Here is a 16,761-nt window from a genome sequence, read left to right as displayed (position 1 = left end):
CATACATACATACATACATACATACATGCATACATACATCTGTCCATCTACCTGCCCATCCATCCATCCATCCATCCACCTGACTATTCATCCATCCATCTTTTCACTTCTCCATTTGTTCATCTATTTAACATCTACCTGCTCATTCATTCATTCATTCATTCCTCTCATGGCTATCGAGGTGGCAGGAATATATTAGCGTCTGACATCATCTCAGCAGTGAAAAGAGGCAACAAATTACAAAGACCAGATGAGATTGTACTTCCCTGTAGTTAGACTCCAACTCCCTCTGCCTACAGGCAAGGCTCTAAGAAGTAGCCTTGATCCCATTTTCCCTCCTGCAGGCAAATGTAAACCCTGTAGGCTAGAAGCCTTATAGAAATTGGTACCTGGAAATCAAGTCCAAGGATAAAAGGAAGGACCAGGAACCTGCAGAGGTATGCTCTAAGTTCTATCTCTTTTGTGCAACATTGACTTCAGAGTCAAGGCATGAGTTCAGACCTCAGGCCTGATACTTAAGAGTTGTATAGACTTGAACAATTAGTTTCCCCTCTTGGTTTTCTATAACCTGGGAAGAAAACAACAAACCTATTCCACTAGGACCACAAGGGATTAGGACAGGGACAGTGTACACATCTTCCTCTAGTCTGCTGACTGCCTCAGCCTTGTATAAGAAATCTTTATTCGAGTCACAACTTACAGAGAATAATGTTGAGCAAACCACATCAACAGTAATTCAAGAAGGAAATAGTTCAGGCTCTTATATTGTTTATGTTTTATTTTAAATTTTAGATCTGTTTTTTAAAAGTATCACTTACTCGTCTCTTCTGCTAGAACTATTTGATGACTAACTACTGTACCTCAAATTGAGTGGAGTGCTGGGCCCCTTCTTAGTGAAGTTGCACCCTGATAGCACACACTCATCTGCCTCAGGCTGATGGGCACTGGGGGTAAAGAGGCATTTGTATCGTAAATTCGTTAAAGAGGGAATGACGGTGGGTTGACTGTCCTGAGGGAAGATATCCCCTCTCTATGACATCATGTGAAGTCACAGTGGCATTTCCTTCAGTCCTTACCATACCACTCATACCTCTGCTGTCTCCTTTCCATGCCCAGGTCCCACCAAGTACAGTGACTTATTTCTGTCCCTTTTTCTTCTAGACGTCCCACTCTGCCGAGTCAGGAGTTGCTACTTCTCCATCTCCCAAAGGTTTCTTGATCACCAAGCAAACATTTCCCCCAGATAGTAGAGTTTTAGTTTCTGAGACAGGCACCAATGTTTCAATTAAATCCACTGTGTTTAACCAGAAACCAGTTGTATTCCCCTTTATGGTCAGGGGGCGGGGGATGAGTATGGGTACCACAGAAGAAGGAAAGTGTGAGCAGATAGATGCTCTGCTATCACCACAGCTGGTCGCTATCTGTTGAGTGTAGGCTGTGGGCCAGCTCCAGGTGAGTATATTCTGAGCATCATCTGATTCCATCTTTAAAATGAATCAAATGGGTTGAGTGTCATGATCTCAGGAGAATAAGCAGGCAAAGTGTGTTGCAGGTGGTTTCTCAATCACCCTGCTGATTGAAGGTTGAAGGCTGGGTATTCTAAGCTGACAAAGACTGATCCTTGTCAGGGTATTTGGGGCATGATCGAGGATGCACCTCTGTGAGGGAATGTGGAACATGGAGGGAGGACAGACGCTTCTCATGCAGTCTCCTGTGTAGGAAGCTGCTTATATCTTCAGTTCAGGAAGTACTTAAACCAAAGGCCATTTCATAGTTTGACACCTTAGATGAAGCTGCAGAGGTGCAGTATAAAGAAACATCTGGTTCTTCTCTGTGTCTCTGACCCCAGGCCCTTCAGCTTAAGAGCATGTACTTTAGCTGTGTGTTGGCAGCTTCTCCATGCCAAAGAGATCTGCCCAGTTGATTTGTACTGTTGGGCAAAGGAGTGAGTCCTGAGCCCATCTAGACCCATTTCTGGGGCTACCTGAAAAGCAACTCACTGTCTAAGGATTTCCCATGCCAACATTACCCTCAATCTCTCTCTGCCCAGATGTCCTGCAAATGTAGGCTCTAATTACACCCCATGTACTTTCCTATCTTTATCCTGAACCCCTCTCTTTGCTTTACAGGGTTCCAGACTTGTCCCCTCAACAAGAGCATTTTTTTGAGGATGGGTTGGCATATTTATCTGTAAAAATATAAAGATCCTACTAGTAGAAATAAGCTACCTGGTGGTCAGTCTGCTGGTGAGACAGGTCATCATACGCTCTAGAGTCAGACTTGTGTGATTTGAATCCCTGCCCTGAATTTCAGGAGCTGGGAGTTACCTGACTGTCAGTCACCTTATCTTTAAAACAGAACGAACATTGCTACCTTGGCTGAGTCATTGCTGTGTTTAGTGAGGCATTGAGGTGAAGTTTCTAGAACACTGTTTAGGATTCCTTACTGATGAAATACATGTTTGAAACTGTGGTTGCTTGGGCTAGGAAGTTCCTGAATGGAACCAGCTTTAGGTTATGGGGACCACTTTGAATCAATATTTAACCTCATCAGGTTTTATCAGTAAACATCAGTTTACATTTAACATTTTCCCCACAGTGCCTGACTCAGCCCAGTGGCTTTATGACTTGCTTGTGTTTCCATTAACAAAATATGTTAATAACACTCTACAGCATTCTTGCAAGAATTCAGTAAAACTTCTACGTCTTGGCATCTCCAAAGTGCCATGGAAAACAACCAGGTCCCTATATAGGATCTATGTATGAAAGAGCCTGTCCTGTAAATGCCACCTGATTCTGAATGTCAAGGCGCTGCTAGCAAGGCCAGGCATTTTACCACCTCGACACTCAGAGGACCAACCGCACAGCCAGCTTGCATTCTCGCTGACTCTGTGCTTGGTAACGGGCAGTGTTTGTGCGCCTTCCTTTTTACAAGCCAGGCATTTGTGAGAGGTTGAATCCTATCAGGTGCAGCAGCCAGAGGTGGGAAAAGCAGAGTAAGGTGTTCCTTGGTGTACCCCGTTTTCGTGGGTTCAGCATTTCTATATGCTGCTAGGGCAAGAGAGCTTCAAGTGGAGCTGTCTTGTCAGGAGACTGCTCCGAGTGGATGTGCCAGGTGACCCACACATACTGAGCCATTAACCCATGCCTTGCCAGCCACCAGAACCCCATGAAGTTTGCCTGGGACAGTGTCGGCACTGCCTTGCTTGCAGGCAGGAATGGGGCCTTGTGAGTGTATTGAGTTGGAAGGACCTGACAATGGAGTTCAGAGGTGGGGAAGAAGATACCTTAGGCTCTACACAGAGAGGATGCAGCAACCATTAGGATCAATGGCCCAGACAGGAATGTGTCAGGCTCTATTCTGACACACTTAGCCAAGGAACTTATGTCTCTACACTTAATTCCCCTGCAGCCTGCCAACCTCTCCTCCAAATCAAGTTCTGGGTTCAAATCCCAGGCATCCACAATGGACACACAAACACACATGCATGTACATGAACACAAACATGTATGTGTACATAAACACACATACATGTGAATGCATTTGTGTGAACACCAAATAGCAACAAAAGAATACTACAGCAACTGTCATCTACCAACACATAAACACACTTAAAAAGTATTTATTGTGTGTGTTTGCACATGGGCTGGTAGAGAGCGTCAGACTTCTTAGATCTGAACATACAGGCATCTGTGAGGTACTTCATGAGGTGATGGATACTGAACTGTGGTCTTCTGATACAGCAGGAAGTACTCTTTAGCCCTGACTTCACTTAACCATTTTGGTACTCTCTCACTCAGTGGTGCCACCATCAGTGTGCATTTCTCTCTGGCTGTCTTTGAAGAGAGAGATTTGAAGATGTAGAGAATGTTTGTTAAAGGCTGGTGCAGGGATTGCCTTGAGTTTTAGAGCACTTAACAAAGGATCACGGTAGTTGTTCAAATGCCGGTGTCCTGTGAATATGAGCTCCCTCTGTCCCACAGTGAGGTGTGCATTAGGGGAATTCACAACCAGTGTGATGCCCAGTGAAGCTGAAGGAGGTTGGGGAGAAGCGTGACTGCTGCTTGGTAGAAATGTTTTCCCCATCTGTTAAGCCCCCCAAATGAAGAACAAAGACACTTTGATCTGCGCGTTTCCTTCTTTCAACCCAGAATAAACAGGACAGTAGCTACCTATGAACTTCTGTCTGCTGTCTAACCCAGGAAAAGACCAATATCATCACAAGACCCCATCACAGTTTTATTATTTTATCCTTCAGGGAGGAAGAGTCAAATGTATGGGGGGTTGTTATACAGCTGCCAGAAGCTGTACTCTTTCTGACTTTAGTTCCTGAATAGACACCCGTTCTCTCCTCTTCCAGTCCTTCCCAGAACAGAAGAGTTTCTATAGATTCCCACTTGGGGGAGGTTAGAAAGGACCTCTCTACACCCAAGGAGAATATTCAAGGTCTTTGCCATGGAAAAACACAGGCAACGAAGGCTGTGTCTGCACTTGGGCTGTGAGACAGCAGGGAGAGTCAACTCTATGTGTACACTATACCCGTGCTGGCTCTGCGTTCCAAAGCCCTAACATTACAGCCTTCTTCAAGGGCTCCAGAGTCCCATGTGCCGTCACATTAGGTTTGAAAACTTCAATAAAAGAAGTCCCGAAGGAAACTGTCAATTAATGCGTTTACACCGTAGCATCATACTTGGGCAAAACATCTTCAAACACTAATGCTGTTTGCCAACCATTAAAGAAGTAAGCAAGCTGCTCGGTTTCCATAGATACCTGAAGTAATGGCCTCTTTCCTCTCTGTAAAGCTCGAGAGTTGTTTAGTTTCTTTCTTTTCTTTTTTTTCTCTCCTCTTTCTGCTTTGTCTTTCTTAACTTTCCTACTGCATTCTCATTTATAAAAATAAAATATAACTAAATTGAAGCCTGGCAGTGTCATTTGTCTGAGACAGATAGCTTGATTTTATAAACTCAGGGGATTTCATTTCTGCTCATCTCATTATTCCATGACTTCCTCCAAGAGGAGTTGGTACTTCCAGGAACCCGATTAGAGGGTTTTCAATTGATCAAAGTATTTCCCCAGATTATTCAATACAGATAGACACATACTCAGAAGGAACTCTTAATGTTCTATTGAGGAAGAACTGAGTTTTCATATTCTGTGGAGCGGAAGTTGGCAAATTTCTGCCTGTAGGCAAAATCTGGCCCATTGACTGATTGTATAAATAAAGTTTTATTGATGCACAGCTGTGTTCACTTCTGTGCGTATTGCTGCTCATGACTTCTTTTGCAAAAACAGTGTTGAATCTGATCTTTTGCAACAGAGACTGTAAGTACCTGTATTATTTATAGGCTTTTCAGAATGAGTTCATAGATCTTGTATATGCTAGGAAAACAAATCAGAGTTTTAGTGGAATTTAATCATTTTTGTCTTTTCAGACAAGTAACCAGTCTCAGTGTGACTCGAGTTCTACATCTTTGAAATGGGTAGAACAGGAACCCTCTTATAGGATTTTAGGACTGGGTTTGGAATCTAGGAAGTAAACAAGAAGAATTATGTATGTTTGTTTATTTATTTATTTATTGCCAAATGAAGACAATCAAAGAAGCCTACCTACAACTCCAGAATTGTTCTCATATACCCGAGAAAAGTATATGAAAATGTGTTTAATAACTCAGGTATAGTTTGGGGGGTTGTTTATGCTCATCAGTTTCTTCCTGTAAAATAAGAAGCCAGGCTAGGAGTCCATTCACTGTGGATAAAGCAAACAAAAGAGGCCACACCAGTCTAAGAAGAATCTTTAATTTCTATTCAGCTTTAAAGAGTTTGGGAGAGTTTCCCCTTTCCCCCCCCCCCCTTTTTAACAAACCAGTTCAAGTCCATGCCTTTAGATTATAAAAGTACCTGAAATTGCCTAGAATATCAACATGCATAGTGTGTTAGTATTTACATATATTTACATAAGGAAACAAGAGAAAGATCTACAGTTATTTACAGTCTACATAGGGGAAGAGAAAGGCAGCATAATTGTATTTCCTGAAACACAGTAGCTGAGTAGTTAGCACATGCATATTTAGATAATATTTGCATGATAGAATGCAATTTTTAAAAAAATTTTTTTTGTTTGTTTTGTTTCTAGTGTATTTGCATCAAGTGCTTTTAAAATGCTCACTAACACCCAGGCAGAATTATTTACTCTGGCAATTAAAGCAACAGCACACGCGATCATTTCCCACTAACTAGCAACAAGCTGCTGGTGAATGAAATATCTATTGTTTCTCATTAGCTCCTAGACCACTGAGAAGAGCTCTCTCTGTGTAAAGGCAGTGCCTGAGCGATCACCATTAATTATGGAAGTAATACCAAACGAGATGTTCTGCCACAGTATGTTCTAAATGAAATATTAGCAAGGCTGACATCTTCAAGCCAGAGAAATGATCTGTTCCAAGGAGTTCTCAAAGAAAACACACACAGCTAAATGAGGATGCGCCTTATTTGACATGGCTGGCCGTGGGGGTAGGCGGGCTGCCCATGAGAGCTGAATTATGGCAGGGTGGTGCCTTCTTAATTCATGCTGGGATGACAGATTAACAGTTCATTTCTTACCTTGATATGGTCATATTAGGGACTCTGCATCTTCCATCTCCTACCACAGTATTTTTATTTCTTATTTGTAGAATTTACCAGTGACATAGGTGTATATATTCTGTCGACCGTTAACAATCTAAACAGCTTGTTTGAGGTGTGCCCTGAAATCCTGCCTGCTCTCCATATATTCAGTTTTTTTTTCTTTTTTTTTTATGTAGTTGAAGAGATAAAAGGACAAGCAAACTGACTGAAGCTTTTCTATGCAGAAGAGGGGGCGCTATGTGTTTTACTTACACTAAGAAGAAATCTTTTTCCCATTATATTAGAACCAAACCCATTGATTCTGCCTGGCAATCATTTTTAAAGGTTTATGTCAGTATACATGGTGAATATAGAGGCATACATGTATATACAGTATTTATAAATATATATAGTAGCTATAACAGAGGCTAAAGAAATGAAATGTAAGATGTTTCAAATTAACACTTGCTAAACATTTTGTTTTATCTCTTATGGACACTTCATAAGTCCTTCGGCTCTGGCGTTTAGGTGGACCAGTTGGAAAATTACAATGGTAGGCCCAATCTAGAAGAACTATGCTATTCGTAAGATGCTTGTTGCAGTGGCAAATTTCTATGGCTCTTCTGTTGGCCCACATCAAAGTAACTCATGAAAGAATGGATACCCAGATTGGATTTCCATCTCACAAGAGAAATCCCCATCCATAAAAGAACTAGTTACATTGAGTGATGTACACAATCTGGGCAACTCAACAGGGAATGCCCAGGGACATCTTTCATGAATATGTAAGGTCTAATCCACCAGACCTGAATTTCTCAAGAGCATTGTGGGCAGGCACCAACGGAATGTGGAGTAAATGTGCTTTGAGACAACCTAACAGATTACACGTGGCTCATGCCCTTCCTCTCTTCTCATTAGGAGTACCCTCCACCTCTCTCCCCACAAAACTGTAGAGTCCCAAAAGGTGAAATGATCCTAATTATCCTATTGCTAGTCCTTTAATACCACACACTGTACTGTCATGGAACTCATGGGTTGTCTATGGCAAAAATCCTCGGACATGAGGAAAATATAAAAAGTACCTTATTTATTTTGAGAGCAGGTCTAGAACAATCCTTGACATGCAGACAGCGTACAGAGGTTGGTCGCTCTGCTCTCCAACCGTGGTTAGGTTAAAACCTTGCCTGGCCTCACATTCTGAGACAAAACATGCCTTTGGATACCCTGGAGTGCTTGTGATTGGCTATCTAGTCATTCCCTAGGCTTAAGGCTCAGGATGGCAGCTCTTTTCTTCTGTTCTAAAAAGAATTCCGTCCAGCTTTCCACCAGTGGTTCTGGACTTTCTCTCACAGAAAAAGCAACACTGTGAGGGGCTTTTGCATTCGTTCTATCCAGGTCTACAAACCAGGGGCTCAAAATTCCTCAGGGACCTTTCTAGCATACTGTGTCTTCTGGCAGCAATCTGACTTACATTTGGTGGTGTTTTGCTTGGATTCCTTCAATGCAACAGGAAACGTCTGGGGTCATCTCAGAGACTCTCTCTGAGTACTTGGCTGCCACTGGACAGTTAAATGTCATTCTTTCTGCTCCTTTATGTCACTCAAGAGGGACTTTTGCAATTTGGGTGTTATCTGTTGCTGGCCTGATTGTGTTTATTTAGCATGATTGGTTGGCATATTTCCCTATGTGCCTCTCCCTCAGAGCCCTGGCATTGCTGAACTCTCCAGATATGTCTGCCCACCCGAGAATCCACTCCTTACCTTCCTTCATTCGAGAGTCACCAGGAAAAAACGAATCTGAGTTCTTCCACACCTTAGACCCCATGTGTAGCAAAAGGATTTGTGATAACAAGTAAGTTGTGGAACACACTTTGACAGTTTTGACACACTGTCAAAGTCAGGTGAGCACATTCTCTTCTGCAGAGTGAAGTGGCAGTGTGTACTTTGTATAACTTTTCTGGAACATTCTCTCACACTGGTATAGCCTGTAAACAAATTTTCAGTCTACAGAGCTTTGCTTTTTTTTTTTCTCCCTGCAATGAAGGCTTTTTGTAACGAAGGCTTAAGAGCAACCGGTACGTTAGCAGCAGTCCCGAGGGCTATGAAGACGGTTACATCTCAGTGTCTACACAAAATATTTGCATGTATCTGAGCTGAGCCTGTACTATTCAAGGCCTTTGGAGGAATCAGTTGTTGGGAATTTGTAGCAGTTAATTTGCTAGGGATTTATTGGGGGTTGCACCGAGGGGGATGGGCTGGTTTGCAAGTCTAATGGATTGTCAGAGCCGGCCTCTATGGAAGGCTACATTTGTATGGGAGTTTATAAAACAGGGGTGGCTCTGGGCGCAAACTGAAAGTCCTGTACCTTTCTGGTCGGGCACATGCAAGCTTTCCTTTGAGAGCGTTGTTGGGAGATGGGCAGGATACAGAGGCCATGTAAGCAACCGTTTATTCCACTGGCTTTGATGTTCATTCTTCGAAAATATCTATCGTCAAAGAGTATGTTCTTTAAGTTGGCAGATCTGGTGCCTGGAAGTGGCATTTTGAGTCAGGTAACTTTCTTTTTTCTTTTTTCTTTTTCTTTTTTTTTTTTATAGAAAGGGTCATTTGCTGTTGAATTGGTGAACTGGGTGCTGAGTCTTCATTTTTTGGTTAATCCAAATGGATATAATTTCAATTTAGTTCACTGACTAAATCAACAGTGGAAAAATCTCCCTTTTCAGGTGAACATACAGTCAGCTCGTTTATTTAATTTAGGCCAAATCAGGGCATCCTTCTGTAACTAGGCACCGGACTGGGGACAAAATAGCACAAGGAAGCTTGAATCAAATGGTAGACACCTGGGAGGAGATGGCCCATGTGTGTCACGTGTTTGGGAAGGAGGTTGCCTACACTGACTCATGAATTCTGCGTCTGTTGATCTGTGACTGTCACTGTATCCTTTGAATCTATGTGGGTCTATAAAAATGAGGAAGCTAGTTGTTCCTGGCATGAGGACAGCATGAGGATTAAAAGGTGATGCTGATGAAGCTATCTGCTAGCACCTGGCAGATAGTCACCTCTCAATGAATGCTCGTCGTCATAGCTACTGGGACGGTCACTATTGGCTGGAACTCACTGGGTGCCAGGGCTGTTTGTTCTCTTTCATTGTGGTGGAATATGGCTGCTTACTGCTAAGCACATTTGGTCGTCTGGGTAGCCGTGAAGTTCTATCATTTTGGTCACTCGTCAGAGAGGTGTGTGAGCCTCCTTCCTGCACTAACTACTTTGACTTATGAAAGGTGGAACATGCTGGAATAGGAAGTCAATTTGTCCACTGACAATATTGTTCTTGGATAGTAAGTAGGGACACAGCACCCCTTGGAACATCTTGGGTTTTTTTTTTCGTGTTTTGTTTTGTTTTTCCCTTGTAAACCGGAGCTTGAAATTATTAATTGTGGGAACAGCTATGTCCCAAGCACCAAGATCTTTGGAGATGAACTCCAGAATACGGTGTTGCATATTTCAGATAGAAAGCCTTATAAACTCTCTTGCAGGAGTGTTGTGACTAGGAGAGGGGGAGGGTAGTAAGATGGTCGTCACTACTACAGCTTTGTGACTGACTGATCCTTCCGTTCAGCGTGGTCTATCCGTAGAGCCACTTGCTTCACATTTGGAAAGTATATTCCATGCCTACAAGACCCCAGATGAGTTGCAAAGAAAGCTCTGAGGGTCTAAAGATGCACCTGTCTTTCCTCTTTGCCTAACCTTCCACTTGCAAGTCAGCAGCTCGAGTCCATCTCTGTAGTCACAGCCCACTTCTCAAGAGCTGCCTGCCTCCCCTGCCCTTGGGGCGCCAGGCCTAATCTAGCTTGCATGGAGTGTTCCCTTTCCTGAATCTATTTTTTTTGCATAAATTGATTAATTCAGCATTTGCTGTGCGATGTCCTGGTGTGGATATGTCTGTAATAAAGCAATCTTCAAACATCTTCTGCTCTTTCAAGTCTTTGAATATAGATATGCCATGATATCATGCGAATTTTTTAAATGCATTGTTACACCTACTTTAAGAAGGGGATTTATTCTTCCTTTTAAATGAGCATGCATATTACCTTGCACGCTAAATTAATTGTGTAACGTGTGTTCTTATCAGAACATGGACATTCTATCACAGCACTAAGTAATGCATCACAGATATCAATATGTGGTTGTTGGTTTTGTTTTTTTTTTAAGCATGTTTTGTTTATCAGAGACCTCTGCACCTTTTTCTTCAAAGGACTCAATATCCATTTGTATTCTGTGCTGACAGCTACAAATTGATGGCCAGCCATTATCAAATAAAGGTTGATGGAAGGCAGCCACTTAACAGTTTCATCCCACCAAAGGATTTTTGGAAGGATGTGGCCCCTTTAAAACTCAGGGTCTCAGCAACCAACAGCAGCCCCTGTCTGGGTTCCAGGTCTCTGAAGTGGAAGATGAAACCTGAAAAATGACTTCCTATAGAGACTGATAAACCTCTATTAGCAAAATGTTCTCAGCTTAACCCCCAAACAAGAACCCTGGGCAATTTTTACAAGCATAGTAACAACCGATGGTACAGTTGAACTCTGCTCACTTCCAAATGTTTGACTAGAACCCAGATGCCATTGGCGTGTGATTAAAAATTCTACTAGGTTTCCCATACACTCTCTGTCCTGGGCTATCAGTGCTTTATCCCAATGGCATGGCTGTGGGTTGAAGGTGCCTCTTCCCCAGCTCCTGGCACTGAGTGACTGTGAGCAACCTGGCAAATTGTTCTGGAGGAGATAAACAGACACACACACACACACACACACACACACGCAAACATGCACACAGACACACACACACACAATTCTGGGAGAACCCACAGCTCCCGCTAGCCTTCATATGTCAACGGGTTATTATTTTATCACCGTAGATCAGTAAAGCAATGTTGACAAATGGCAGGTCCTACCATCAAATATTACACCAGTGTTGTTAACATTATTTCCTTTATGTGTCTCTTTCATCTTCTCCAAATTATGTACTGATGCCCCCACAAAGTGGCATGAAAGTCATTTGATGGTGATTGCAGTGCTCAAGGGGGAAAAAAAATCTCCCAAATCCCCAAAACTTTTCTTATCAGTTTAAAAATGTTTTATCTTCTATCAGTGGCACAAGCTGGTTTACTAATGAGATCTCACGAATGTGGTCCTGTCTCAGGCTGATGGTAGGCAGACTTTTAAAAAGCTGATGAGCTGGGGGTGGGAACTTGTTATTAAACTGTCGCCACATCTGATTGGTATAAAGATGTCACTCAAAGGTTGCATTGGAACAGTTGAAAAGAAAATTCTCCAAAAAGCCCACGAGGTAGTGGCCATGGGACCAACAAGATATTGTCAGCACTTAATTGTGTGTCTGAAAAGAAGATAAAGCAAGAGCCAGTGGCCATTCGCATGACACAGGCAGAGAGGCTTTGCCAAAAGCACACAGTTGGTCTCTGGGGTGGCAAAGGTGGCCTTTTTACCCTGTACTGTGTTCTTTCATAAAGCTTGGTGTACTGGCAGTAGAATCTGGGTTGTAAACTACCCTAAGACCAATAGCAAAGAATTGAAGTGCGCATGTGTAGAACGCTGGGCTTTCAAAACTGCTGAAGCATAGTTAATAAATGTACATTTCCATGAAACCAGCCCAACTGCAGTCACTTGCAGATCCCAACTAGGGAAAATACATCTCGTTCATGATCCACAGATTAGCTTGATTCTGGATTGGGGCGACTTCAGAATTTCTTCACAAAAGGACCATTTCCACAATGCAAGCACACAGACCACATCATATTTAGAAGGCTACAGTGGCAACGTGCCACACTGGGATCAGAAGATCTCCATTTTTCACTTTCCTGAGTAGCCTCTCTTGGTCTTGTCTCAGCATTGGCAAGGCTGTGGGAAGCCAGCCTACTCTGAAATTAGAATCACTGTCTGACATGAGAAGCATCATCTACGGTTCAGAGAGCAGGAGGAGGAAGAGGAGGAGGAGGAGGAGGAGGAGGAGGAGGAGGAGGAGGAGGAAGAGGAAGAGGAAGAGGAGAAAGAAAAGAAGGATGAAGAGGAGGGGAAAGAGAAGGAAGAGGAGGGGAGGGAGAGGGGAGGAAGAGGAGGAAGAGGGATGGATTTGGAGGTGAGCTGACTGGATTCTCTCAGCTACCACATAGAAGTCTGTGGCCAGATGCCTGGTCTCTCTTGGCTTTATTTGTAACCTACAAAATAAAATGAAAATCCAATAGAAACAATAGCCCAAAGTTTATCCAGAACTCCATCTTTACCTGGACTCTGCAGAGAGCCAAGGACAAGCTACTGTGTGGCTTGGGTTACCTGAGAGATAATCTCTGTGTTCTGCTTGGCTATTAGAGGCCCTCTGGCTGCCCACCTCCTCCTTACAGAGTGCAGAGGAATCACATAACTGCCTACCAGGTATTTAGATAAACACTCCTGGCGCTCAGCTAATGGTGATGAGGAGTAACACCTCACAAAAGGGAAATCAATTGAGAAAGAAGTCATTGAATCCAAAATAGTCACTGTTTTTTTTGGGGGGGGTGGGGGTGGGCGAGAAGTGTGGGGGAGTCAAATACGTTGAGGGACTTCAGGAAGTCACAAACCATTTGTTATTATTCAATTATTATTTTGCTCCAATCACAGGTCATAATCCTGGACAGGTGGGAGGGACCTGTCCAGCAGTCTCAAGTGGCTAGGCGTTATCTGACTTCAAGGTTGCATCACACACCTCTCCACACCTCTCCCACAGTCAGGCTACATGGCTGCTGCATTTGACCTATGCATATATGACCACAGATCCCAGCACAGAGACAGACCCACATCAAAGAAAACCCAAGTGGGCTTCTTAGAACTTTGCTAAAATTCGAAGTTCTCGGGATCCTGGTTCTCAAAGCACCCCCCCGGCCCCACTGATTCTACATTCAGGGGGATGTTCTTCCACGGACAGTCTAAATGGACACAACTTAACCCCTGTAGGGGCAGAAAAAAAAATATTACATTTGAGTAGAGACAGAAAGCCATCTCACTCATAAGCAAAACATTTCTAATGTTTTCCTGAAGGTGACATATTGTGGTGACCTTTTGGTTCTTGTTTGTGACCACCTTACTCTCTGTCAGCCGACAATGGGTTGATCCATCGGGAACTTCCCCCCCCCCCATTAATGATCACAGGATGGCAGCCGAACTGTACTGGTTTTAAATTAGAGCAGCGCTCACCGTGCCTCCCTACGAACAGAAGCCTATTATTTTTAATTATGGCTTGCAAAGCAAAGTGTGCTCTTGGCCTCTTTATAACATCTCTGGCAATATTCTGTCAGTCAGGATGACTTGGTACTGCATCAGCAGACACACCCCTAGCTACAGCCTCAACCGTTACTCCAGAACAGACCAGAAATGATCAGTGCTGTTTCCAAAGCCTTGCAGTTTGAAATAGGATGGAAGAAAATATGTCTCCCACCTTAGGCCTTATCTTCTTGTAAATCGGAACAGATATGACATTGAGAGAAGTGTTTTCTGGACGAGTTCATAAACACATCAGCATAGGGACATGTGAGACAGTGTGTGTGTGTGTGTGTGTGTGTGTGTGTGTGTGTGTTTTTAAACATCGCATCACTGTTATTAACCCATCCCACCCTGTAAGAGCACCCTGAGCAAAGAATACAGGAAATATCTGGCACCAGTCTCACTTGAGCCTTCTACTTGATGGGCCATAATCAAGAGTTGTTGGTTTCTTTTGGACAGAAGGTTCTAGAAAGCTCTCGGTGTCAAATTATATTGCGCATTGAGAAGTCAAAGGGTCAGATGGATTTGTTCTTGCGTGTTGGGGAGTATAGCATCTCTTTCTCTGTGCCGAAATGGTGTCTGGCATGATATATTGAAATGTGTCTTTATTTCCCAAGCCTTTTCCTCTATGAGGTGTAAAAAGTCACACCAGCTTTACAAGCAGAGTTTATAGACTTGTTTTTTCACAGCTGGCACACATCATACTTTTTCAGTCCTAGGCTTGGAGTAAAGCCCTTTGCCACGCTGATGTGGAGAAAGGCTCGCTAATCTCCAGATAGTCAAAACAGCATTGTCTTGTCACTCATTTCTTAAAAAATAATTGCTTTTCTTTCTTCTCTGCTTTTCAGCAACAGGGAGCTGCTACCACTGTCTACTGCGCAGTCGCCCCAGAGCTGGAGGGCCTCGGAGGGATGTATTTCAACAACTGTTGCCGTTGCCTGCCATCCGAGGAGGCTCAGAGTGAAGAGACAGCCAGGGCCCTGTGGGAACTCAGCGAGAGACTCATCCAGGACCGACTGGGCAGTCCGTCCAGCTAATTGGAGCCCCATAATGTTGGGCAAAACCCCACCCATGCACTGACCCTCATCACAATCAACCCCATCATCCTGGGTGTGCTGAACCTCCAGTGCAGGGCAAGGAGAGTAAATGAGAGGAACTGTAATCAGTGGGAGGTTAGAACCAGTGGGAAGCAGGGAATTTCAAGGGATGATGTCCCTTTTCTAGGACAGGGTTAGTGGTGGGACTGCTTGCTTTTCTGGTGTTGGCCTGCTTGAAAATGGAAGCATGGTTAGTATGTAGGTTCCCTTACTCCTGGTAGAAGCACACATGATTCTCTATCAACCTTAGAATACCCTATTTCCTTGACCCATTCAACAGCCACCACTGCCACCTCTGCCTCCAAAGGCTGGCTTTCTCCTCTTGAGGGAAGAAAGATACACGTATTCACTTCTCCATGCTGAGTTCAATCCTGCAGGCCGTTGATTCATACTTTCCTACCAAGTCACAACAGGCGTGGGTCAACTAGAGAGAAACTCAAGTACCTCGTCCCAACAGAACCAATGCGATGGTTCATCAGAGGGGCGCAGAGTTGGTGTGCAGAGCATGGTGGGTCCTAGAAGCACCATTCACTGTCCTCCTTGCCAAAGTTACACAAGCAATTCTTTAGAGATTATAACAAATACATTTTACATTTTGTAAATCATTCCCTAGATACACAGGCAGGCAAGGAAGGAGGCAAGGCGTCCTTGAGATATATGGGATATGCTTGAGGTGAGAAACAGGGAAGTAGTTCCCTCCAGTCTTCACTCACAGTTCCAAGAACAACTTCTTTAGTGACTGTCCCAGCCCCTCAGTCTTCCGGAGTTCACTTCCTCCCATGCTATGCTTAATAAAAGAGCATGCTTGACTATGGTTGCCTGAAGTGCATATCGTCTGTTTGAATGTTCGTATCAGTCATCTTTGTTCTGTTTTGTTTCTATGTTTTGTTTCCTTTCATTTTTTTCTTTTTTCTTTTTTAGAAAAGAAATCTAGAGGAAAAATAAAGCGCTTCTTGTAGACGCCAGGAAAACACCATTCTTGATTCTTCTCTGAGTCCGAGTTTAGTTTTTGTGCTTTGTGGGCCGAGTCGTCTCACGGGATAAGCATGCCAGCATCATATTTTCTGTGAAAGAAAGAAAGAAGAGAAAAATGGGCATGGTGTGATTTTTTCACTTCAATTATGTTAATTCTTAACTTGCAGACTTTATTTTGGTCTTCCAGGGACGGTTCCTGGGATTATCAGTTGCTTGAGAACACCCATTCTCTCCACTTACACCCTGGTCTCCAGGCAAGAGGACATGGAGATGACTTTAAGTAAATTAATATGCTCCTGTGTCCTAAAGACCAGGCCTTTCATGTATTCATTGTCCCTTATGAGACTCCTCAAAGCTGCATTATGAAACGCAAAGTTTAAGGTCAGCAAGATACAGAAGAGTCCTCTGTGACATGACAGAGACTTTTTCATTAAACACCAAGAAGGTAAAGGTAGAGATTTTCATATGTCACACTGTTCCTCCTCCTGCTGGGATGGCAGCTTCAGGCCAGCCAATAACACAGATCTCTGAGCCTCTAGGTTGGTCATGTGAAATAGCATTGCTTTTCCGCTCCTCACAGTCTAGTTTCAGCCTCCTATGCCAACTAAGTCATCCCAGAGGAGAAGCAACACCACACTCCACTCACAGAACTACACGGAATAGTACAGATTTGTCATTTTTCTAAGCCTTCAAACCTCAGGATGATTTGTTACACAGCAAAAGCTAGCTGGCATCTCTCCTTTCGCCGAGTCATAAACATTTTCCCCACAGCCT

At 43.4% G+C, this 16,761-nt stretch overlaps 1 protein-coding gene across 1 annotated transcript in view; it reads left to right on the top strand.

Annotated features, from left to right (window-relative positions):
* Wwox (WW domain containing oxidoreductase) overlaps nucleotides 1-15,822 on the top strand; it is an 894,370-nt gene extending 878,548 nt beyond the window's left edge. Inside the window, exon 9 of the mRNA XM_028768564.1 lies at nucleotides 14,764-15,822. Coding sequence (XP_028624397.1) covers nucleotides 14,764-14,952 — 189 coding nt within the window. The 3' untranslated portion in view covers nucleotides 14,953-15,822. The remainder of the gene's footprint in view (nucleotides 1-14,763) is intronic.
* Nucleotides 15,823-16,761: the final 939 nt, after the last annotated feature.

This window comes from Grammomys surdaster, unplaced genomic scaffold (assembly GCF_004785775.1).
Source record: "Grammomys surdaster isolate TR1022 unplaced genomic scaffold, NIH_TR_1.0 187, whole genome shotgun sequence".
NCBI lineage: Eukaryota > Metazoa > Chordata > Mammalia > Rodentia > Muridae > Grammomys > Grammomys surdaster.
The sequence above is the reverse complement of the archived record's forward strand: the minus strand, read 5'-3'. Positions and strand labels throughout refer to the sequence as shown.